Source organism: Haliotis rufescens, unplaced genomic scaffold (genome assembly GCF_023055435.1).
Source record: "Haliotis rufescens isolate VD_foot unplaced genomic scaffold, xgHalRufe1.0.p SCAF_4, whole genome shotgun sequence".
Lineage (NCBI taxonomy): Eukaryota > Metazoa > Mollusca > Gastropoda > Lepetellida > Haliotidae > Haliotis > Haliotis rufescens.
The window spans coordinates 19,715,791-19,741,160 of NW_025964112.1; the positions used below are offsets into that span (position 1 = coordinate 19,715,791).

Genomic DNA, 25,370 nt, shown 5'->3' on the forward strand with positions numbered 1-25,370 from the left:
CTGTCGTATATAAACATTTCAGACTGTCAGCATAAACCACGAAATTTACGATCTTTCAATTCTGTTGTTTTTCACCAAAATAATATTCTAATAAGAGCCCCCTATTTCTAACTTTGAGAGCGCCCTGGGCGCTTATTATGGCGAATACGGTATGTCCCAGCCCAATATTTGACGATGAGAAAATACCTGCCTGAATCCCAGTCATAAACAAAAATGTTCAATGGCCAAGTTAAAGATAAAAGGGTATCCAAATTCAACTACTACAGAAGAAAAGTGTTCTCAAGCATTCCACAGTGCTTGCTTATTGTTTGTTTGTTGTTTAACACCGCACTCAGCAATATTCCAGCTATATGATGGCGGTCCCGAAATAATCAAGTCTGGGCCAGACAATCCAGTCATCATAAGCACCGATCTGCGTAATTTGGATATGATGTCATGCCAAGTCAGCAAGCCTGACCATGCAATCCAGTTAGTCGCCTCTTATGACAAGCATGGTTGCTGCACATCTGGGTTCTCTACCCGGATCTTCTCAGTGGGTGAGTGAGTGAGTGAGATGATTGTGAGGGTTTGAGTGAGTGAGTGAGTGAGTGAGTGAGTGAGTGAGTGAGTGAGTGAGTGTTGTATCACAGTATATCAGGTTGATGTGGGATTAGAAAGCACTGAGTGATGAAGGTCGTCAATGTTTACTGCATTTGTGAAACTCATGAGCATGTCTAAGATGATGACAAACTGAGAATCGTAATCAGTAAATTCTGGGATTTGAACCAACTGTCATACTACAAGATTCTCAGCTCCATAAATACCCCATTGTGTTATTTTACTGTGTTTTGATAATGAAGTCAGAAGAAAATTAATAGTAGGCCAACTGAATTCTAATATAAGTAAAAAATACCTCATACCTCTTCCAATCACAAGCAGAAATTAGCATTTTACTAGTTATGTTCAAACCCTTGTTTTTATCAATACTTGTATCATTTGTAAGGACACATGACCTACCAATACGATACCTAAACCATTGTACAGAGTAGTGGGAAGCACTGAATGTTCCATGAATCATTACACCCCTAATCACCATCAATCTTGTTGTGCACACAATACAACAGCTTCATCATATGTATTACTTGGGATACAGGACAGCATTAGAAACTTGTCCATTAGTCATCAAGAGTCATAATTATAAGGGTCCATAGGACTAGCACAAGTTAAAAATTGGCTATTTGAATCTGTAAATATAATCAAAGTTTACATTGCATGTTACATATTTATACTGACATTTCAATTCACATGATTCCGTGAGAAATATATTTGCACAATCAAAGTTCAGAAGTATATGTTTCACTTGCTTCACTCACAATTTGATTTCAAACAACAAAATCCCCATCTATAATATATGAGGGGTGTTCATTAAAGATTTCCCCTGACCCACTTCCTATTGACCTAGTGGAATGAAACTTGGCATAGGTATTAGTCTTTCTCCACATAGGAACCACCAAGAGTGACACACTTCTCCCATCGTTTTATGCAACCATGGAGACCTCGCTTGTAAAAGCCCTCATTTTGCGTCTCAAACCAGGACTTGACTTCAGAAATCAGTGTTTCATCATCTGTGAAACGTTTTCCCTTCAAAAATGACTTCATGGTTGGAAAGAGGTGGAAGTCAGATGGTGCAAGGTCAGGAGAGTAAGGAGGATGTGGAAGGATTTCATAGCCACAGGACCGCGCTTCTGTCTGGGCAACATGAGAGTTGTGTACTGGAGCATTGTCTTGCAGGAGACAGACACCCTTGGTCAGCATGCCACGCCTCTTAAGCTTGATAGCGTCCCGCATTTTCCACAGCAGTGAAGCATAATAAGCTCCTGTAATTGTTGTACCCTTTGCCAAGAAATCCATCATCACTACTCCATGCTGGTCCCAAAACACCGTGAGCATGACCTTGCCTGCAGAGGGTTGGATGCGTGCCTTCTTTGGGGACGGTGACTCCACATGCTTCCATTGCATCGACTGAACTTTAGTCTCAGGATCATAGTGATGGACCCATGTTTCATCCTGTGTGATAAGTCTGTCAAAAAAGTTTGCCTGGTTTTTTTGGCACATGTCCAAAAGATCCTTTGAGCAATTGACTCGTTCCTGCTTTTGGAAAGGTGTGAGCAACCTGGGAATCCATCGTGCAGACACCTTATGCATGTTCAAATTGTCATGGATGATTTTTTCCAAAGACCCTACACTGATCTTGACATCTTGTGCTAACTGGGAAACAGTTATACGTCGGTCTGCCAAAATGGCGGTCTCCACTTGATGGATAGTGTCCTCATCAATGGCTGAATGGGGGCGACCAGGAATGGCAGCTGTTTCCACAGATGTCCGACCACACTTGAACAGGCTATGCCAGTGTTTAACAACGTCATATGATGGGGCATCTTCCCCATAAGTTGCTTTCATTTCATTGAAAGTTTCTTTTGGTGTGCGACCTTTCAAATATAAAAACCTAATCACTGCTCGGTATTCTACTGGCTCCATTGTCACACCCTACTCGATCATAACACCTGTAAAAGTGGTAAGATTAATAGTTCGGTGCTGCAAATTCAGACATAACCCATAGATACATGTATCATTACACATGTGAAATTTCAACCAAATATGATAACCCTAAGTGGTTTAGGGGAAATCTTTAATGAACACCCCTCGTACCAAAGGATTCAGAGCACAGCAGTTATATCGTGATGTTATTAAAATCATTGAGACAAGTCATTAAGTCAAATGACCACAATTTTACAGACACAAATAGATGAACTTAAATTTCCGGAGTATGATATTGCACAAGGACTAGTGTGAACAACATTAATTTCTAACTCTGCAACTGCACATGTGGAGAGTTCAAAATCAACATAAATTCTCTGGTCAGGGACTAGTAAAATTCAGGAAAAACTACCGAGGTAATAACATTTCTTTGTGGACAACCACTTTTAACAGTAGCATGTGATTAGCTCAGATCAATATGTAAAAGTGGCATTTAGAAGCTGTAGGAAAAACATGGTTTTTATTTTTCAATGATGCTACAAAAACTAATATCTATATTGATTATTGAACCATAGAATAAGCAGTTTCATTAACTGCTATCATCACTGGAAAAAGGCACTGTAATAATGGTAATACATCAAATAGAGATGAGAATATTGAAAATATACTTCCTTTGAAACAAGATGTTTGTATGCATTCCTAAAACAATCATTAATTGTTGTCTCCCTATAAGCATTTGTTACGAATGATAAGAAACTGCCAAGCAATCAGAAACATGATGGTGAACATTCCTGAACAGGCTGAGAACAAACTGACATAACTTTATCATGGATATCCAATCATGAAGATAGGCACTGATAGGCAGTTGGTGAGTTGGATTTAACACAGATTTGAACAGTATTATCACACTGCATTGAATAATGTGGGAAGAAAGTGACTTAGACACATGAATGTCAAAAGCATGGTGATGACATACTAAGGATCAGCATGATCATAACTGGGTGAGTGAGTATGGTCTTACGTCGCTTTTAGCAATATTCCAACAATATCACGGCAGGGGACACCAGAAATGGGTTTCTCTGATCGTACCCATGTCAGGGATCGAACCCGGGTCTTCGGCGTGACAAGCGAACGCTTTAACCACTAGACTACCAGACTGCCCCGATCATAACTGGGACAAATATGAGATTGGAAACCATGATCACAGATCCTGACCTCTAAGGGACACAAGTCTGCACAAACAGTTATACTGTCTTGAAGTGAGTGATCATTGCTTTACGTGATGAGACGCAATCAGCCAAGAGTCAGAACCCTGACCACTTGCCTGACTACTCACCATTTACGTCAGCTCTTGAGCGGTAGTCACCATTGGTAAGAATCCAACTAGTACGCATCTCACTAATGACTTGTGATTTGTGTAAAGTAACTAGACCTAGGGAGAACACAACTGTCCCCCAAGATTTGCACTTTTCTCCGACAAACAGATTAGTAGCCATGTTTAACCTGCTCCTGTGACAAGCCTAAGGTACTGGGGACAATGCCTTAGACAACTGGACCACTCATACCATGAAAAGTATGAGCAGATAATAATGTCATGATATTCCAGTTTTATTACCTAATAAACAGTGATAAAACACAAACATGGATAGAAGAAATATTTACAATAATCAATTTTATTTCTTGTTACACCTATTTCATGATTTCGAGAGGAGGTAGCTTAGGAATTAGGTTGTCTTTTTCATACATGAATATAAGAAAATGTGATATATTTCTCATATGGATCATTTCATCTTATTCAAAATCAACATTACTGTAGATTCTTACTCAATTAAATTTTAAGATTTGAAAACATCAGAAACAAAACAGAGCTGCATTTAATTGGTCTATCAAGGCTTATAAGGATAATGATTTGGGACCACTTACAATGAGGAGGTTTCTACAAGCCCTTAAATCTTGTGCAATTGAATTTGAACTGTCAGTGTCCAAAATTAAGCATGAAAGGCGAGGGGTCCTTTTCATAAGCCTAATAATGAAAGTACAAAATTTAGGGGTCCCTAGATTCAAAAACTGTAGGAGCACCTAAAGGACACCAGAATGCCCCTTAATTCGAACACTGACAGTGGATTGTCGAGCTACATCTTCATAGCCTTGCCCTCGGAAGTATGGCGCTTACAGCAGGCTGTTAGCTACACCATGACAGACAGTTGGGAAATGGCACAAAGCCAGGAATTAATAAAATACACAGTACAGAGATTTCTTCACTGAAACTCATGACACTAGGTCAGGTGCAATTGGCATGATTTGGAAAATCCTGGCCGCCAGTGTCAGATCAAACTAAGAGCCTAGAATTCAATTTGGCCATGTATGATGACATTAAACCTGGTCACTGTCCTAGTACATATTAGTTTGTAATCGGTCTGTGAAACATGCTGAGTGCATCAGTCTACATAGTAAAACGACCTATGCCCACCAGTCAAAACATGACATAATCAATACAACAAATTAATATACTTAACATCTTATGCTAAAAATATTAACATAATCAAACAACAGTTTCTGAAAAAGGCTTACACTAGACATAAAACAAACAGTATGATGAATAAACAATTAAACATGGGCAACTGATCAACATTATGACAAATAAAAGTAACAGAGAAGATTACTCAGATAAATTTGATTTCAGACAAATATGGAACTGTTATTTGTTTATACCAGTCTGATAAACAATAAGATGCCTCAGAAGAAATTACAAAGGCAATTATGAGACACAACAACTGTTATTTCAATGTTGAGGTTTCAAACGTAGATTCAGTACCTGTAAACTTCATTTTAAACCGAATGAGATAAATCATCAAAGTCTTCACAGTGCACCATTATTTACGGTATGGTGTAACAATATGTTTACAGGCTAAGTGGAACAAAAACAAGCATTCCCTACATCTGTACATATCATATTAAAAATAGAGTTTGAATGCAAGCTGCATTATAATGAGACATCTATAGGCTGTACACTAACATCAACAATGATGAATAAGATTATGTCATGCTTCGGTTCACCATAGGACTTTAACAATAGAAACAGAAAGGGAATTAACTTTTTGACATTTCTTCTTTCAAATGTAGGGCAACATTGATTATGATTAACATGACAAATAGTGATTATGTAATCTTTGTTTTTTTAACTTGTTACAAGACATTAAAAAATAACCTTCAACGATTTAACAAAGCACATGGACTAGATAAAGCACAAAAGTAACCAAATATGATATCATATCAATATTTTACTCAATTCATATTTTCTCAGCTATTGATTTTGATTAAATTAAGAACCCAATCCATCAGTAATAAATAACACGTCAGTTACAAAGAATATATCTACATGTACTCATGTCTTAATACCTGCCAAACATGCCAGCTGTGCTGGGCCTAATTTATTTTATGGGGACGAATTGATTTAATCAATAGACAATCCTAGCAATTTACATACTTAACCTATCATAAAACAGCCGCGATCGACATAAACTAACAAATTAGACGATCTGTATCGACAACATCTATTACGCTCTGGGGTTAAAAATAACGTGGAACTGATGAGTGAACTGTCAAATCACTAGGCCCTAGACCTAACAAAAACAAACCTGCAATATTTCCCTGTCAAGAGTTTCATGATAAACATCTTCTGCCATTTTCGATTCAAAAATATCTATACAAACATCATGATTTGGATTTCCTTACCTACACACAATCTTACTGTCTGACATAATCATAGTCTATTATCAACAAATCGGCTCAAGCTCATTCACAAGTCAAGTCTGCGACATTGTTCCGACGAAACTTACCATCTCGCATGGGGACTTTAGCAGATGGACTGCGACTGTCCGCAGCCATTTCTAATTTTCTTGAATTTAGTAGTTATCCAACTGTCGAGATTTTAACCCATAACTTGCAGCAATAACGCAGAAATAGGTCATGTCGTTCGGTTCTATATTTGAGTCATCAACATTCTTCTTGAAAGAGCAGCCATTTTTAACTACTAAGGGACGTAACTCGTATTATGCTTTGGATTCAGACAGACATCCGCCGAACGAAGTCAGCCATTCAAAAAGTTAGGTTCAAATGAGCATGCATCACATAAATTATTCAAGGTACAAATATTGCATACAGAGTTGTATTTGCTCGTTATTGCTATAGCATGTAGCACATATATTCAAAATGAATGACAAGTGTAGTTATATGATGGACGCTTTCTATTTAACATCCATGATTTCAATTTAACAAAATTATGAGTGAAAATGGGCATCTTCACAAAGAATTTTACAATATTGTCACAGTGTTCAGTGAGAACTATATATATAAAACATAATTTCACCTATATACATGCATGTCCTTAAGGGTAATGTGTGTGTGTGCGTGCGTGTGTGCGTGCGCGCGAGGATGCGTGTATGCGTGCATGTTACAAAACAAATTTCTAAAGTTTTCGGACTATCTTCTATCATATTTGTCTTAATAAATGTTTGCTTGTAAAGGTTTAAATATCTTCCAAAAATTAAACCGAAAGTAAAACTAAACGATATGACTATAGAGGAAAACGAATACAAGAGGGGTATGTATGTAGCCTATATCGGTCATTGGTGGATCTTTCCAAGGATCAGCGCAATGTCAGGCAACGTGATAGAGCTGAACGATTGATGACTGTTCGCAATAAAATCCGATTCCTTCATTCGATACATAAAAGTAAATCCACGTTGTAAATCAATGCCAGTCAACGACCTGTGTCAGCCACCATTGTCGTGGTTTCAATACACACGGGAGCACATGGTTGGTTGGTTTGTTGTTAACGACGCACTCAGCAATATTCCAGCTATATAACGGCGGTCTGTAAATAACCAGTGATTGATATCATGATCATCGTTCCACGCGATCATGTTGGTCGCCTCTTGTAACGACAAGCATGGGAGCACATGTATATATATATATATATATATATATATATATATATATATATATATATATATATATATATATATAACATATTATATATATATTTTAATGATAACCTTGTTCCATGTGCTCCCATGCTTGTCGTTATGCATGCACATGTGTGTGTGAGAGAGAGAGGGAGAGAGAGAGAAAGAGAGAGAGAGAGAGAGAGAGAGAGAGAGATAGTGCTAGCCCATTGAGATATAATCATCAGTCTAACATGCATGAATACCCCACTCAGACACAGTATAATGACCCCGAGCCGACCTGTCCTTGTTTTATCCCCTTAATGCCGAGCGCCAGCCAGGGTAACAACAAGTACAATCTTTTAACGTCTTTTGGTATGACGTGGCCGGGGATCGATCCCCGGACCTGACGCTCTCCAGGCGGACGCTCTATCACTAGACCACGAAGGCGGTCAGGATCAGGTCTAGACAGTTATAGAAAACAAATGCAATGTAGCTTTATTATCCGTCTACTACATGGTTTGAGTAAGGGTTGGTGACTGAAAATAACTAGTCCTCCGGCTTTGAGTGTGTGAATTGAGTTTAACGCCTCTTGCTGTATTTTAGTTATAATATAACAACATGCAGGTCAGATTTAATATAATATATGTTTATTTGTTTAACGCCGCACGTAGCAATATTTCAGCTGTGTGGCGGCGGTCTGTAAAATAATCGAGTCTGGACCAGACAATCCAGTTATTGATATCATGAGCATCGATCCACACAATTGGGATACGATGACATGTATCAACCAAGTCAGCGAGCCTGACCACCCGATCCCGTTAGTCGCCTCTTGCGACAAGCATAATCGCCTTTCACGGCAAGCTTGGGTTGCTGAAGACCTATTCTATACCCCGGATCTTCACGGGTCATATATAATATAGTAATATAGTTCGGTGAAACAGAGCAAGCAGGGCTCTGGGGCTGACAAACCAGGGTTTATAATAACGGCGAATATGGGATTCGAACTCATGATCAACACGTCTCAGATTCAGAGACACATATGTGCACGATGCATATATTAGGGTGCCTAATACCATGCACTGGGACACTCGTGTCCTCTCAGCTTCGACCTGTTTGCGATTGTATATCCGCATATCCCGATGGCATAAGTCGATGCTCTCACTATCGACCACTCATTGACTGTCCTTCGTGGGATATGAAAATATAATGTTAAATGGGAGCCTACTGTAAGTTTTTATCTATCTCGACGGCTCATGAAATCCATTCGATTCTGGAACAGCTGTAACAGACAAACTACGTGTCAACAATAGCAGCATCAATTCACGTTGGTACACAACCGCCAGATCTTAAGATGCTTAAGTTGTTAAATGGGGAATTCTGCAACAACGATGTGATATATATATTGTTGTCATTCGGCAGTCTCGATGCCGGATTTACTCTGCGGGGAGCCGTCCATTATAAACATATAACATCTGTTGTGTGATATTGGACACCATGTTACGATTAGGCGCTAATTGCAGCAGCTAATTTGACTGGCATTCCTACGACACGATCAATGATGTATCATCTAGTTTATGAATCAGGCTCGTGTTAATTTTTGTCAGTTTCAAGGCAGGTACAATGACTGAGAATTGTGCAGTGTGCCCGATTTTGGGTTTACACCACTTCATGTCTTGTGACGTTCTTCATGCATGGAGGGACGGTCAAAGTTGTAAGTTACCATTTCGGTGGTTTCCTGTTTTGCAATATAACACACACATCACACAAATGAGGTGAGGCGACGAGATCGGACAGTAAATCAGGGAAAAAAGTTACAGCTAATAATTAAACATTGCAAGAGAATGTTCATGGCAAGTATATGTTTGTTCGTTGTTCAACACCGCACAAGAGCCTGCATGGTCCAACATTCCAGCGACTGATGTTATGAGCCACGATCCACGTCTTTGGGGCACGATGACACCCAATGGAAAAGTCCCCAAAATTTGCGACCCGATCAATTACGTCGCCTGTCATATTCTACCCATATTCTAAATACGACAGAGGGAGGAATAATCTTCACAAATGGTCAATAATTAACACATCTGCGACTGGAGTATACATCATCACCTATTAGTGAGGACTGCTTGCATATAGGTATAACATGCACGTCTATAATAAAGTTTTGTATACACACGTTTGGTAACCTAAATAACATTTGATGGTGTAACAATTGCTTGTTTGCGAAACAGCTTAATTGTGGTTTATTTGCGAAATCCGTTCTATCTGAAGCGCTCGTAAAATATCAAACATCATCTTCGTCGTCAAGGTTTCGTTTTAAATAATTAATCAGTTTCAATTAATTAAAGACAATAATAGCTCAGATTTTTACTTGTCTGTCATCTGCAACTTATATTTGAGTGTTTCATGATACACCATGTGAAAGAAATATAGTTGAAGTGATTTGTGCATGCGATGTTTTAATTACGATCACATCACATTCAATCTATAATTATGCCATGTTTGTTTGTTGTTTAACTCCGTACTCATCAATATTCAAGCTATATGGCGGTGGTCTGTAAATAAAAGGGTTTAGACCAGACAATCCAGTGATTTTATATAATTAATGTTGATGATATAATAGAAATGTAAAAAAATATGCATATCTTCGGAAACTGTTAATATTATAATTAATTAAAAGTCGGTATCCGGTCCTTCATTAAAATAAAGTAAACAATAATAGTGTTGTGGCTTAGGAAAGGATTTTCAGTTGCGCTACGTTATCGTCACAACAAAATATTATTTTAATGATATATGTCTATTATCAGAGCTGTATATGAACCCCATATAAATAGTGTCGCTGTGTGGGTTCCGGTCTTTGTTTAATTGATATATTACTGCAGTAGTGATTTCGCAAAAAATATAACAAACCAAAGGGACAGCGGCGAGACATTTCCTGTTGATATCTAAAAATGTTTGAAATAACTGATCATAGCTGGACGTGGTAACTGAAAACAAAACAATGATGGCCCTATAATGATAGTTTTCGTGACTTGGATTATTTTAGAAATTGTATCTAAATAAGTGCTGAATCCATAACGTCATGGTGGAATTAACACAAAACCGTTGAAACAATGAAAAATAATGATACAACACGCAACAATGACAAATATGTGAAACACGAGTTTGTAATCGAAGTCCTCCGTGGGACACCGGCGCTTCGCCAATCAAAAGCCTCATTACAAACATTCACGTCACGTGACTACAGGTGTTTGCTGGCTTGCAACACTCAGGTGAGACATCAATGTTTTTGTTTTCATCTTGCATCGTAATTTAACCCAGTATCGTAAGATCTGGACTTGCATGTACTTGTGTATTGTGGCTACATATCGAAACGGTTTCGTAGTCGCATGTTTTAAATGTGGACAACTTTGCGTCTGTGAAAGTTTGTGACCGAGTCGGGATGGCGGTAAGGTTTTCAGGTTATGGCGTCGGTGGTTTCCTGTTCATCGTTATTATTTCTGGGTGACTTGAGATTGATTTGGCTAATTAGCTTGTGCATGAATAACTTCTCCGTCGTATTCGTGCGCCCGTTGAGGCAGTGGAATATATGTCATTGGTACTTTACAGCGCCTGTGTTCGTAGATAGCCATGCGGAAGTGATCGAGTTCTCGGAAGCGGAATGTTAGGGTAACGCTACGAAAATAGACTGTCACTTGTTTTCGAGGTACACAAAAGCGTTAATAATTAATCGATGTAATCACGGTGCAACAGTGGCGTTATACAAGACCTTACGTAATGCATGTGGTTTCTCAGTTCACAAAAAACATTCACTGATAGAATTGTGCCAATCGAACAGTGCCCGTTTCAGTGTCTGGGTCTGTATAGAGGGCGAAGATCAACGTGCATGGAGTGAAACTTTTGAAAAAAAATAATATAAAAATAACTTTATACTTTCAAACTTATCTACACCAGTAGATCTAGTTCATTAAATCAAGTTACATTTCTATTTGCATGATTTGTGTAACACGTGTAATGTATGTTTATGCTGTTTCCCCGGCAGTTTTTATCATGTGCATTTCCACATTTATTTTGATCATGCGAAATTTTGTTGTAATAATCTTACTTAGGTGCTGCAATGTATTATTTCATTATAATGAAATTTTGGAATTACAAGTATATTAAAAAATGATATGACGTTGAATATGAATGTGAGCATCTAGATGAATCATCAATTAAGTACATGCATTAATTGGGAATTTTATAAGCGTGCGAAGCACGCGCAATGAAATTGTAATTTTATGAGTAAACTGAAATAAGGTCTAAATGCGATTATCCCTGGCTTCCGGCGGAAGTCACAAGCCTTTTAAAGTCACGTGAGAAAAAACGAGATCTCGTCCTTGATTCTCTGAGCGAAGAAGAAAAGACAAGAATATTAAGTGTGATAACAGTTTACTCAACCAAAAATAGGTACTGGAACAGAACCTGCTGAGTCAACAAAAACCGAACGTCTTGGAATGTCTGTGCCATAGGCTCAAGTATCAGTTTCTGCACCAGTAATCGAAGACCACAAAGTCAACTTGTAACCATGTCTTGAACACCTCAGTGGTCCAATCCACCCAACACACAGGTACCATGATCCCACTTCATAGAACCAATCCAACTAGAACTGCAACAAACACCAAAAGTGGATCCTTCTTTCTCCATAGTCTGCAAACTCTTCTAACTGCAAACAAAACAAAAAACACTCATGAGTTTGTGGTTTCACTAAATAAGCTCTTCACATATAAATTGAGACTCCACCATTAATCATTTGATAATATGATCCAGATCAAAATCTTTCACTAAAGATGTAAGTTGAATCCATTCAAGTACCTAATGTATAATCACTAGGGTGGAGAGGGAGGGATTTAGACCTTATTTCAGTTTACTCATAAAATTACAATTTCATTGCGAGTGCTTCGCACGCTTATAAAATTCCCAATTTTATTTCGTAAACTGAAATAAGGTCTAAATGCGATTGTTTAAAGTTCTGATCCCTAATAAATCTGTATCCTAACAGTTTTGCATTGTAATATCATCTGATTCATTTAGTTTAGAACAATGTTTGCAAATTTCTCATTGGTGGTTTTTTGAATGCCTTTTTCGTAATATCTATGAAAGGTTTTAGCTTTTGACCAGTCTGCACATTTGATAATTTCAGCAACTGACATCCCAAAGTTTCTGGCTTTGGAAGTAGCCGCTGATCTAGTTGAATGAGCCTGGAATTTCTTGGTATCAATCCCTGCCTGTTCCATCAGCTGTTTCAGCCAATTAGAAACAGTTGATGTGACAACTGGTCTATGTGGCTTGGAACATCCCAAGAACAATTGATGTTCCTGCTCTGAAGATACTCTCCAGCACTTAGTTCTGTGTAGATAAGCTCTAATTGCTGATGTGGGGTCAAGTTCAGGTATGTCAGATGCATAAACGGTCACTTTGCTTGGACAAGACCCCACCTTCCGTGTTTTTGTCAATCTAGTAATAACAAATTCAATGTGGTCTCCAAAATCTGAAACATTGTTAGGATCTAATTTGTGCAACTCAGAAGCCCTACTCGCGTTCGTCAATGCTAACAACATCGCCGTCTTTTGTGTAAGGATCTTATCAGGTAAGTCACTGTTTGGGCCTAAACTTTTGATGTACTCTGTCACTGTGTCAACGTCCCAAGTTTCGGTATACTTAGGCTGGGGAGGCCTTTCATTGAATATTGCTCTCATTGTGTTCTTAATTTCTTTCGTTTGACCTACCGGTTCTCCCTGCACATGGGGATGAACCGCTGAAATAGCTGATCTTATTGCATTGATTGTGCTGTAAGAATAGCCTGATTCATACAGATGAGTGAGAAAGTTAATCACATTTGCCACAGAGGCTTGAAATGGATCAATTTCCCACCCCATGCACCAACTACGCCATTTCTGCCAGGAGCTGTTGTAAGAGTTCCTGGTGCCTGGGCGCCTGGATTTGGAGAGTAACTCGGAAGCCGATTCAGAAATGCCTTCTGGCTGGTTACAACTCCCGAGATTCTCCAGGCTGCAAGGGTAAGAGACCCTTGTTCCATCAGGGGGTGGGTCTCCCCTGCTGGAGACGACAACATCTGTGGGTCTGGAGGGAGGAGGATTGGCTCCTCTGTTAACAAGCTCATCAGAATAGAGAACCACGGTTGGCTTTGCCATGTGGGAGCTATTAATATGAGTTCTGATTTCTCCTTTTTTACCTTCATTAGGCAACGGCCTATTAATCTGAATGGGGGAAATGCATACGGTTTCATGTCCTTCCATTCCATAAGGAAGGCGTCCGTCTGCCATGCTGTCGGATCTGGCCGCCAGCTGACATACCTGTCCACCTGTCTGTTCAGTCTGTCGGCAAACAGATCCACATTTATTGGTCCCCAAATTTTGTTTATTTGCTTGAAATAAACTGTTTTCAGTTTCCAATTGCTGGAGTCTGAGTGGTGTCTCGACTCCCAATCTGCCTCCACATTGTCCTTCCCGGGAAGGTATTCGGCCGATATAATGTTCTTTCTCTCGAGGCAGAAATCCCAGATCATTTGGGCTACCGTCAACAAGTCCCTGGACTTCGTTCCCCCTTTCTTGTTGAGGTATGCCACTGCTGATCGGTTGTCCATCCTTAGATGGATGTGTACATCTGTTCTGCTCTTGGCAAAAGTCTGAATGGATAACCAAGCAGCAATAAGCTCCAGGACATTGATGTGGTGTTTTCTCTCGGAGAGACTCCACACTCCACCTGTCCGAACTTTCCCATACACTGCTCCCCACCCCATTTTCGAGGCATCTGTAGTTATGACTATATCTGGCCCTGTCGAGAGAAAAGATTTGCCGTTCCAATCGGCGAGATGATGTATCCACCATCTCAATTCCTGTTTGGACTCTACTGTCAAAGTCACTTTCGTCTCGTAGTTTTGTTTTGGTAGGAGAGCGTTCGTTCTCAGCATTTGTAAATGTCGATAGTGTAGTGGTGCTGGTAGCACCGCCATCATTGAGGCAGTTAGTTTGCCTATCAATGTCGCTAGTTGTCGTACAGTTGTGTTGGAACAAGTCAACATCATTTCGCACTGTCGAAGAATGCCAGTCACTTTGTCCTGTGGCAGTGCCAACGTCATGTCTATCGAGTTGACAGTGAAACCCAAGTACTCTATTATCTGACATGGTTCTAGGACTGACTTCTTCCAATTCACCACAAAGCCTAGTTTCTCTAGAATTTCTAGGGTCGAATCCCTGTCTATCCTCAATGCATCTTTCTGGGGATTGGCCAAAATCAAGTCGTCTAGATAAATTTGGGCTCGGATTCCTATTCTGCGTAAGAAAGAAATCACTGGTTTCAAAAGCTTCGTGAATACCCTCGGTGCTGAAGCAAGTCCGAAGGGTAGGCACTGAAACTCGTACAGTTTGTTTTGCCAGCGGAACCTTAGGTATTTCTTGTGCTCGTTGCACACTGGGACACAAAAATAGGCATCTTTGAGATCTATTTTGATCATATAGTCCTGTTTGTTTACCAGCTCTGTCAGTGTCACTATTCCTTCCATTTGGAAGTGTTGGTAAGCAACACAACAGTTTAGTTTCTTTGCATTGAATACCGGTCTGTGACCCCCTGTTTTCTTTGGGGTCACAAACACTGTGCTCACGAATTGGTTTCGTACTGGAGAAACCCACTGCACTGCCCCTTTCTCTAACATTTTTGTTACCTCTGCAGACATAATGTCCATTTCTGATTTTTGCATCTTTAGTTCTGTTGGTTCTGATTTTTGCTGAGGAATTTGATTGAATTCTATTCTGTACCCCTGAACAATGTTTAGAATGTAACGATCCTTTGTCAACTTTTGCCAATTTTTTATGAAGTGTTTTAATCTCCCCCCTAGTTTGGGATCTTCCTGAATGACCTGAAAGTCTAGGTCCTGTAACTGACTGTGCAGTGTGTTTCCCTTTTGATATTGTGAAACATACATACCTTCCTCTGGAAAACCCTCTGCCACTGCCGTCTCGCTTTCTGGTCGAGTTGGTGAAACGCACCTTCTGGAAAGAGTTGGTACTGTACCGGCCCCCACCTCTGTAACCCTGGTAACTTGATGAGGGCCCTCTGTGAAAGGGTCGACTGTTTCCTCTGCTAAACCCTCTAGTAGAGCTCTTGAAGCCATATTGGCTCTTGTTTTTGTAGTCTGAAAACTGTCTCTCAATGTCCAATCTCTTCTTTCTGTCCGTGGACAGCTTTAACAATTTCTTGTAAAAACCTTTGCCAAACAAGGCCTTCTTGTCACTAAACTTTTTCTCATTCTTTGAGAGAAATTTCTGGGCTTTCTTCTGACTTTTCATCAGCTTTGTTAGAATGTTCAGCCTTCTATAGAAGGTAGTGGCAACGTTAGCTTGCCCCAACAAACAAACAGTCTTTTCAACTAAATTCAAAAAGTCGTTCACATCAATCTCTTCACCACCTTTATCCCTGATTTTATCTACTGTCTGCCACACTTGACCGAGTGGTCCCATCACATTGAGTAGTCTTGATTGGATTTTTCCCAACCCTGCTTCAACAGATTTAGCCGCAGTAAATCTTTTTTCTTCCAACATATCTGACCATTCTTCATCAAGCTCTAGTGGCACAAATCCTTTTGGGGTCGGACAGCCCTCTAATATATTCTTGGTGATAACTTCATCTTTAATGTAGTGGTTGAAATGCTCATGTGCATAATCTAGCAGTTCGTTAGACAGTTCTTGTTCAGCCCTATCATCCGTGGGCTTAAAACGCTTATACAGGTGATTATCAGTACTAACAGTACGATCGTTGGAAACACAATACTCCGAAACTGACGATTCTGATGAACTAGTGTCACTACTTGAGCTGGATGACGAGCTATCGGAATGAGAACTACTTGTGCTACTGTCATTTCTTTTGCGATGACAATGGCGCGAAACGGCGTGGTCCCGTTTAGGAATTGTGAAACCCTCCAGTCCTTCCTATTTCGTTTCCTGCTTCGATTCTCCGAATCAATATCCTTAGGTCTGCCATTGTCACCAACTGCCTCATGGCTCTGGTTATTGTTTGCCTCGTGGCTGGTTCCAGCGGCTGTGGTTGCCTCATGGCTGACAGGCACATGGCTCCCATGCTTTTGGCTAACAGGAATTCCATCCTCGCCATCCGAAGCCAAAGAATGATCCGATCTCATGACGGTTAGAAAACCGAAGAAAAGAGTTAAGCCAAGAAGAAATCACAAAAAGAGCAAGACTGACGAAAAAAACCATCGAAGATTGCTCACGATGAAAAACACAAGACGAGCACGCAAATTTTCCACGTCTTGCGTCTTCGGAAGCCAGAGAATCAAGGACGAGATCTCGTTTTTTCTCACGTGACTTTAAAAGGCTTGTGACTGCCGCCGGAAGCCAGGGATAATCGCATTTAGACCTTATTTCAGTTTACGAAATAAAATTTGACGATTTCTTCACGTTCATACTCATAGATTGTACAATGAATAAAGTTTCACTACTGGTCATAGACCAGTTATCGCTTTTTTTTCATGTTATTTCTGACATATTCTGTGTACAGAGTTTACTGTACTAATAACTTAAATATTCGTGAAACTATGAACAAATGCGCTTATTTCTATCCATGGAATAACTTCTTTGAATGGCATTTAGAAGTTGGAATGGTAACTAACACAAAATTGTTATGGATGAGCAACTTCTTTATTACAATTGGGCGACGTTTCGGTGTAGATTCTAACACCGTTATCAAGCAAATGAGATTCATTCATTCATCTTATGGAATAAGATTCAGTTGATTTCTTTTATAAGGCTACGATAGGGAATAAAAACAGTGGCAATAGAACTTTCCTGTCAACTTACTGTACCAGTTATCGCCATTGTCTTAACAGCAAGTGCCACGAGATCACGCACACAGCTTCAGTTATACGAATTACAACTTTTAGGATATCGGGTATCATACTTAATTGGTTTATTCATCAAAATGAATAAGAAATGCTATTATCAATTTGTCGTCTGTATAATGACGAAAAGCAATATTCCCTAAATATGATCTACACATGCTTATCCTTTACACTATGTCTTGTGATTTCTCGATATATACAGGCTATGAATTTTTGGAAATATAGATCTAAAAGGTTTCAGAATAGTAATTTTGGGAAGAAATGACAGACAGATAGAAAGCAATGACAGAATTGAAAGTGCATCATTGTGTTATTTAATGTATATTTTCATTGAATTAGTCAGGTGACACCACCACAGGCATGTCTTTTCTAAAGTTGTGTTTGAGCAAGGTGATTATGGTGTTTTAAAAAAAATAAAATTCTCTCAAGAGTTTCTCTCATAATGAAAACGAGCAAAAGTAAAATGTGATGCGATCTTGTGCTATAATGGGGAGTTGGCGATAATTGGTCCTCTGCAATAACTGGTCCCTAGCCAGTAGACATGATAATATAATTATCACAATTCAATTCCTACTGCACATAACATTAATTAGCCAATTCCTAGAAGATGGTAGTTGAATATTTCCCTTGGTTCATATTTTATTGATTGATCTTTTGGTGAGGGAGTGTTGTTTTCTGGCAAACAAGTGATTGATGATGTTGATCTCATGAACAACAATCCACCCTGTCAGGTATGATGCACTCAATCAGCCAGGCCACACGTTGCTCTTAAAAAACATGGGTACAAACACATTACTACATAACTAAAATTCTATAATAACAATCCCTTCAGCCTCATCTGCGAGTTTGTTTGTTAATGTTATCAGTTATCATGGTTATGTGGTCCTGTGGTACAATCATTACAGGGATCATATTCTACCCCAGAATCCCAATGAATTATCTTAGCATAGGTTTCTGGAGACAAATTCTAAGCCAGAATCCCCACAGGCCTAGAGGAGTAAGACAAAGTGAGAAATAATCTTCGCAAATTGCCGCATGATTAACACATCATATTAGTTTAACAGGACAGGGTAAAGACGGGTATACACCATCACCTATTAATGATGAATGCTTGTATATTAGTATAACATGTCTATACTAAAGCGTTTATGCACTCATTTGGTACCTAAATAACATTTGATGGTATAAGAGTTGCTTACTTGCTTGCAAAATCATGTTATTATGGTTTATTTGTGATATTTGTTCTACCCGAAGGACTCATACAATCTCCAACATGATCAAGGTTTCTTTTCATATAAATATATCCCGGTACTAAAAGTTCAGCTCTATACATGTCTGTAATCTGCAGCTAATAATCACCTGTTTTATGATACACCATGTGAATATATTCGTGACCTGTGTATACGATGCGCTACCATCACCTCACTTAGTAATTCTATATTTATACTATGACATCTTCCCCAGGCAAGGGAGTTGACTGACCGTAAAAGTCCAGTTTTCACCCTTGTCGAACTAGGCTGGAATTTCTCGGCTCTATTGTAGGGCCACCAGTGGCTATTATGAGTTATGTCCCTCCTATTGACCAATAAGATTCCACCTCTCATATCACTTGCATTTGCTTCAAATAAAATGGTGGTGCCCAGTCAAGACGATCTGATCGAAAATCAAGATCTGAATTGTAATGAAATGGTTCTTACCTCACAAAGTGCATAAAATCATGTGTGAACCTTGAATAAAAACATGAAAAGATTTGGAAAATATCTGTCGACGGTACACATACTTTACAAGTCCTGCAGTCGACTGAAATGTGCACGATGAAATTCATGTTGTTTACGAACCGGATGTCAATTTGTTACGAGAATCTTTGATTGGACTATGCATAGACTTGTTTGTCCAGCCAAAATATTACTCCATAATTCCAGCCTATCTCAACAAGGGTGGAAACTGGACTTTTAGCATGTTTAGAGCAAGTTAACTCCCTTGCCTTGGGATGATACTATGACTTATTCGGTAGTTATTGAGTTTGGTTTTACGTCCATATAGGGAATGGAACCTAGGTGTCAGCATGACAAACAAATGCTTTAGCAGTCATGCCAGCCAGGTGCACTTTTTCATAAGCATTTTTGGGTAAAGTGTGGATAATAATTGTGACACAATGAACATTCACTCGTATTATCTGGGAATCTAACCTATTACCAACAGACCCGAGCACAACTGAAAGATGAAAGAAAGGTGGCAGTGTTGTCTTCTGGGGCAGCACACTTTGTTGTCCCTAATGAGTGCTAGGATCTTCTGATCAGGGTTCGAATCCCAGATGTGCCCTGATTATGATCCATGGTTTGTCAGTGCTGCACCTGTGCTCGTGGGTTGCACCAAAGTGGTAAACAGCTACCTTTCTTCTCACATTATGCTGACCTTCTGTGATATAACAGGAATGCTGTTCAATGCAGAGCATATAGCTGGAATATTGCTGAGTGCGGCGTTAAACAACAAAGCAACCAACCAATCAATGCAGAGCAAAAGAAAAGTCACTCAGTTATCATGATCAAGGTGCTTACTAAAGATATATAAATAAGATAATGATCATAACAATAAGTCATGATGAGACATTGAGCTACAGAAATATTATTGTTCAGATTGTTCATAAAACAATAACGAGAAAGAAACAGTGCTTTAGGAATACTCTTCCACATACATATGTATAATGCTCATGGTTAAATTGATGTTTATTTTACCATGTTTACTAGTGAGGATATGAAATGAAATGTTCTTGGGTGGCTACTGGCACTGAAAGCATTAGAAAATAAGTTGAAATAGAGAGCCTGTACTCTTAATATATTAGTGACGGTATGTGATTCAAATGAATATCCTGCTGTGAATATTTAGCATCCATAAGTAGCATCTGACATAATTAAGATGATTAAGTCAAAAGTATGATTTTGCAGATTCCGGATACGAACATGAGTTGTGTGAACTTGCCCAATTCTGGTCATTTCCTCTGATGTTATATAATTCAAGAACGGAAACTGAGTCAAGTAGAAGTAAAGTTTGACATGTGGTGGAAGTATATATGGGACATGATTCAAGTCACTTGACCACAGAGAGAAAAGTATGTATGGAAATAATTATCAACATGTCTGCATGTTTTGTGCACTGCAATGTCTGAAGTGGATTTGAACAGAGATTTTGTCTAGGATCTGCCTTATAGCATGATTAGGGGGGGTAGACTTCATTTAATATGTTTAATGATTATGTGCACAGTGGTGTTTGCTAATTGATGTCTGGTTCTGATAATCAGTCGTATGCTTTAGATCTGCAAGTTTCAGACTCCACATCCTTATCATTGTGAGTCATTTTGACAACGAGTGACAGAAATTGTTTTGAATAGGCCTCTCCTCATCATACCCCATCCATGTCATGCTTTTGGTACAAAGTAACATAGTGTAAGGTAGTGTTGTTCAGAACCGATTAATTTTATTGACTTTTATCAGGAAATTAATGATTAAAAATTTGATTTTAAATATTATTTCCCAATTATCTGTGAATGAAATTGTTCTTAGTATATGCAAGATTATTTGTTATGGTATACATCATGTACATAGTTTACTATATAGATGATATGTTAAGATATAGTATGTGTCAACGTATTGTAAAAAATGGTAAAAGCTCTTTTTAACATTTGGTAATTTTTTCATGGGCAATACTTTCATGTTAGGATTATCATTGATCATGTTCATAGATGTAGTATTATTGATATGTTTGGTAAAAACAGCATAAACAGATGAATTCCTGATTTCGAATCATCTTTATTTATTGATGAAATCTTAACCACATGGGTTGTAGCTACTAAAATGTTTGAGGATTGTGAAGCTATGCTCCGAGCTGAATGACTGACATGAGATAACCTGTGTATTTGGGCATAGAGACCAAGGATGCACCGGTGATAGTACAGCACATACCATGTACACCGTCTGTAGTGTGTGGCAATGCTGGCATGATCATGATTTGACTGAGTTGGTGTATAAGTGGAATAATCATGGACACGACGCTAAACCCCAGAGTTGTCTGGACATTCTCAGGTTCAAGGTTATTCATGTCAACCTCAAATTTCTGTACGAAGTACAAACTAATAATTGGGCTGATCATGATTCTGTAAAATCACCAATGCTTCAGGTAAGCCAAGGTGACATGTATTTCACCCATGTAAGTACCAATAAACATGTTAAACATGATAAAGAGAAAATAGTTTTATTACTGAGTTCTATATTATCATAGTTATATATTGGTTAGCATGGTTAGAATATCTCTGAAATTAATTACACACCCAAATGTTGTAAAACATGGTATAATACTACCCTCAGCATTATTTCATTTATATCACAACCATCTGTAAATAATCTTAATCTGGACCCGACAAACCTTTTACCGAAAGCATCAACAATAATCCACATCAATGGATATAGCATGCACATGATGCAGTCAGTCACCGACCGACCCTTGAAAATTTGAGTTACAATAGGTCTTCAGCAACTGATGCTTGTCGTAAGAGGCGACTAACAAGAAACAAACATAATGAAACAGGTGGTTAGTCTCAGTGACTTGCTTGAGGAGTCTGACCACCCTATGTACATATTTTCTCAATCTTGCAATCACCACAGAGAGACACTTACACCAGTTGAAAATCCTGGATAGATGCCTACTACTTATTTCTCTTGGAGTACAAGACAGCTTCATTGGTCTAATGGTAGAGCGTCTGCCAGGAGTCCCCAGCCGCATCATACCATAAGACTTTAAAAGATGGTATTAGTTGTTTCCCTGGCTGGCGCTCAGCATTAAGGGCTAAAACAAGGACTGTCGGCTCAGAGTTGGCATACTGTGTCTGGGTGGGGTATTCATGTTAAAAGTGCGCCCTGGTATCACAGTGGGCTTGGACTAAAAAAATGGCATTAGTCAGACTAGTACAACCTTGGACGCGACATTATACCCCATTTCATTTCACCTCTCACTACAAAATTAAAAAAACCAATTTAATTATTTAATATCAACAGTATTGATTATTGACAGTCAACCATGTGTTTCACCAAGCAGGTTTTACAAATGCTGTGGCATTTGAATTGCTGTTCTTTTTCATGTTTAAACATGTAAACATGGATTCACTGTAACCACTATTACAGTTAAGTGCATGTCAAGACTGAGTAACTTGGTCTAATTAACCCCTTTGTTCAAAACTAGCAATGACATGCATCTTCTGCAATCGTCAACTATTGACCAGAAACTCAGCATGTATGAGTTATTGCTTTTTCAAGTGAAATCAAGCGTCTTGATCAACGTAGAGGACTGCTGTGGAAATGGTTTATCACCATGATCACCGATACTTGAAAATATTGGCATGTGTGTTGAACTAAATTGGATCAGTTGTCTTCATGGGTATTGTTGTGCATGTTGTGTACTGGGCATGTACTGTGGGGTTCAAGTGATCATATTTCACTCCACAATAGCGATGTTGATATCAACCTGAAACTGTCATGGTACGTGGTATGCAGGTACAGTTTTCAGCTCCCCTGGCCTTTCAAATTTCAAATGCCTAAAAGTTGGTGTGGATGTTTGTTACTTTTGAAGGTTCAAGTTTGTTTAGGGAATCAAACTTGGAATTTTAATATGACCTTCATGTTAATAATGTAGCCATTTTATATATCTCAAAAAAGTATTCATTAAAATTGTCTAAAAAACTTAACAATGCTTTAACAGAGGCCTGAAACTTGGTGGGTGAGATGGTCACCTTATCGAGTACCAAGGTTTCTTAGGCATCCTAGTTGGAAATTGATTTCCACAAGACAGTGTGCAGCCATTACAGAGACAGGGCCCGGACACATCAGCACATGATACATATGATGCAGCAACTCAGGTCACTGTAGTGCTACCTGGATCAGCTTAGATCAGCCTGGTCTGATGGTTCCTTCAGAGGCCACCCATCATGTACTGAGTTGGAGGACAATGGCCGAAAGTCTTTGACATAATTTCATTGAGAGAGTTCCTTCCCATAGCAATCCAAAGCCTCTCTACAGGGTTGGGAGGCTCCCAATGCCAGGATTTTAATCTCCACAGACAACACCATAGTGTCACTCAACAACAACATATGGGATCAACGCATTCAGGTCACCTGGTGGATGTGCCAAGAGTTTGATGCACCCAACACTGATGTCTTTGCCACAAGATTCAATCACCAGTATTCTTGTCACCAGTTCCATTGGCTTGGGGTCATGCATCTTCCCGAAGCAAGTGAGTTAACTGACTATAAAAGTCCAGTTTCCACCCTTGGCGAACTAGGCTGGTATTATGGAGTTACATTTTGGCTGGACTAATGAGTCTATGCATAGTCCAATCAAAATCGTGCACCAAAACCAAAATCTGGTTCGTAAACTGTCATGCAGATTTTGGTTGATTGCAGATTTGCAAAGCATGTGCACCGCCAACTCGCTGTCAACAGATATTTTCCAAATCTTTTTAAGTTTTTACTCAAGGTTCTCACGTGATTTGATGCAGTTCGCGATGTAAGACCCGTTTTCTCTCAATTCAGATCTTGATTGTCCATCAGATCGTCTTGACTGGGCACCACCATTTTGTGTGAAGCAAATGCAAGTGATACGAGAGGTGGAATCTGATTGGTCCATAGGAGAGGCATAGAAGGGACATAACTCGAAAAAGCCACTGGTGGCGCTAAGATCGAGCCCAGGAATTCCAGCCTAGTTTTGCAAGGGTGGAAACTGGACTTATTGCAGCTATCTACTCTGTACTGCATCCAGATCAAAGAAGATTAGCATTGCTCCAGAGATAACAGCGATGCTAGAGAGCTTTCTCTTTGAGGATCAGGCCTGCATGGGATCTAGGTGTGGTGTTGCAACATTTAACAACCACTCCCTGCAAGCCACCAGCAGCATCATCATTACAGTTTCTTACTGTTTCTGATTGCCTTTGCCACATTGGCATGTGGCGAGGTACACATGTTAAAAGTACAGTTTGGCAGGCCCTTTTGGAAGGTGCATCTGGGTCTTGTGGGTCTTCTTAGCCAAGATTCAGGAGACTACTGCTGGTTCACTCTGCTATCTTTCTCTACGTTTTAGGGACAGGGAGATGAAGAGGATTTACTTAAATCGTGAAATTAATGCATCTCCTAGAGAATGCAACCGCTGGTCCATAGCCAAAAATATGACTCAATATGAATGTTACACCCTCCTCCTCTCAAGCATCAAAAGAAAACGTCCTCTGTCAGGTTTACAGGAGAATCCTCACCTTAATCCAACCTTACATTAATCCAATCATACACCAAATAGCACCGCTTATTAGTGCTGAGTGGAGTACTTCCGCTAAAACAATACATGCGCGCTGGCTCGTGTCGGCCTTTGACTCAGTCGCAAAGAACAAAGACACTGTGTTGCGTGGGTGACGTCTGTCTGGACTTGCAGGTGTGATCAGTGATGACATAAGTGAGTAGAACTGTTGTCAGTGACAATTCACAGGATGTAATTAGTGTTTGAATGACATTGTTTATATACTTGTTACAAGTGCTGCTCAATAAACAGTGATGTTGTATACATAGTTGTTTGTTTTCAGCGTATGTCTAAGTTGATGTTTCTGCTATCCAAAATGTCTTATTGTTAATATAAATGCGATGTTTAATAATGCGAGCAAAGACCACTCGCATTTTTCGCATTTAATTCACGCTTGCGTTAATTTCAAGTATCTTTGTGTCCAGGGTTTGAGATGTTACCTTGAAACTACAGGGCCTACAAGAAGACAAAGGAAATGTTTGTTTATTCTGCCTAATGGCACCTAACAACAAGGCTGAGGTCTCAAAGAATACCATGGTATTTTGTTAAGGGCAGCCATCAGGCAGACGTATTTGTATATGTTGAGAAAGGTATAGCCTATAGCATGTATGGGCTGACTTGTATTTTGAGAGCCATGTAAACAAAAGTCCTGACACAGATGGTATT

At 39.3% G+C, this 25,370-nt stretch overlaps 2 protein-coding genes across 4 annotated transcripts in view; one reads left to right on the forward strand and one right to left on the reverse strand.

Moving 5' to 3' along the window:
- LOC124132129 (cyclin-dependent kinase 14-like) overlaps positions 1–6,563 on the reverse strand; it is a 45,838-nt gene extending 39,275 nt beyond the window's left edge. For both annotated transcript variants that reach the window (XM_046495817.2, XM_046495816.2), the window contains exon 1: positions 6,357–6,563. In XM_046495817.2, coding sequence (XP_046351773.1) covers positions 6,357–6,405 — 49 coding nt within the window. In that variant the 5' untranslated portion in view covers positions 6,406–6,563. The remainder of the gene's footprint in view (positions 1–6,356) is intronic.
- Positions 6,564–10,644: 4,081 nt separating this feature from the next.
- The window catches only part of LOC124132130 (protein PALS2-like), a 41,251-nt gene continuing 26,525 nt past the window's right edge, over positions 10,645–25,370 (forward strand). Inside the window, exon 1 of one of the 2 annotated variants that reach the window (XM_046495818.2) lies at positions 10,645–10,735. The gene's annotated coding sequence lies outside the window, so the exon portion shown is untranslated. Of the gene's footprint in view, positions 10,736–20,463; positions 20,486–25,370 lie in introns of those variants that run through there. The other variant, XM_046495819.2, reaches the window with a different exon arrangement.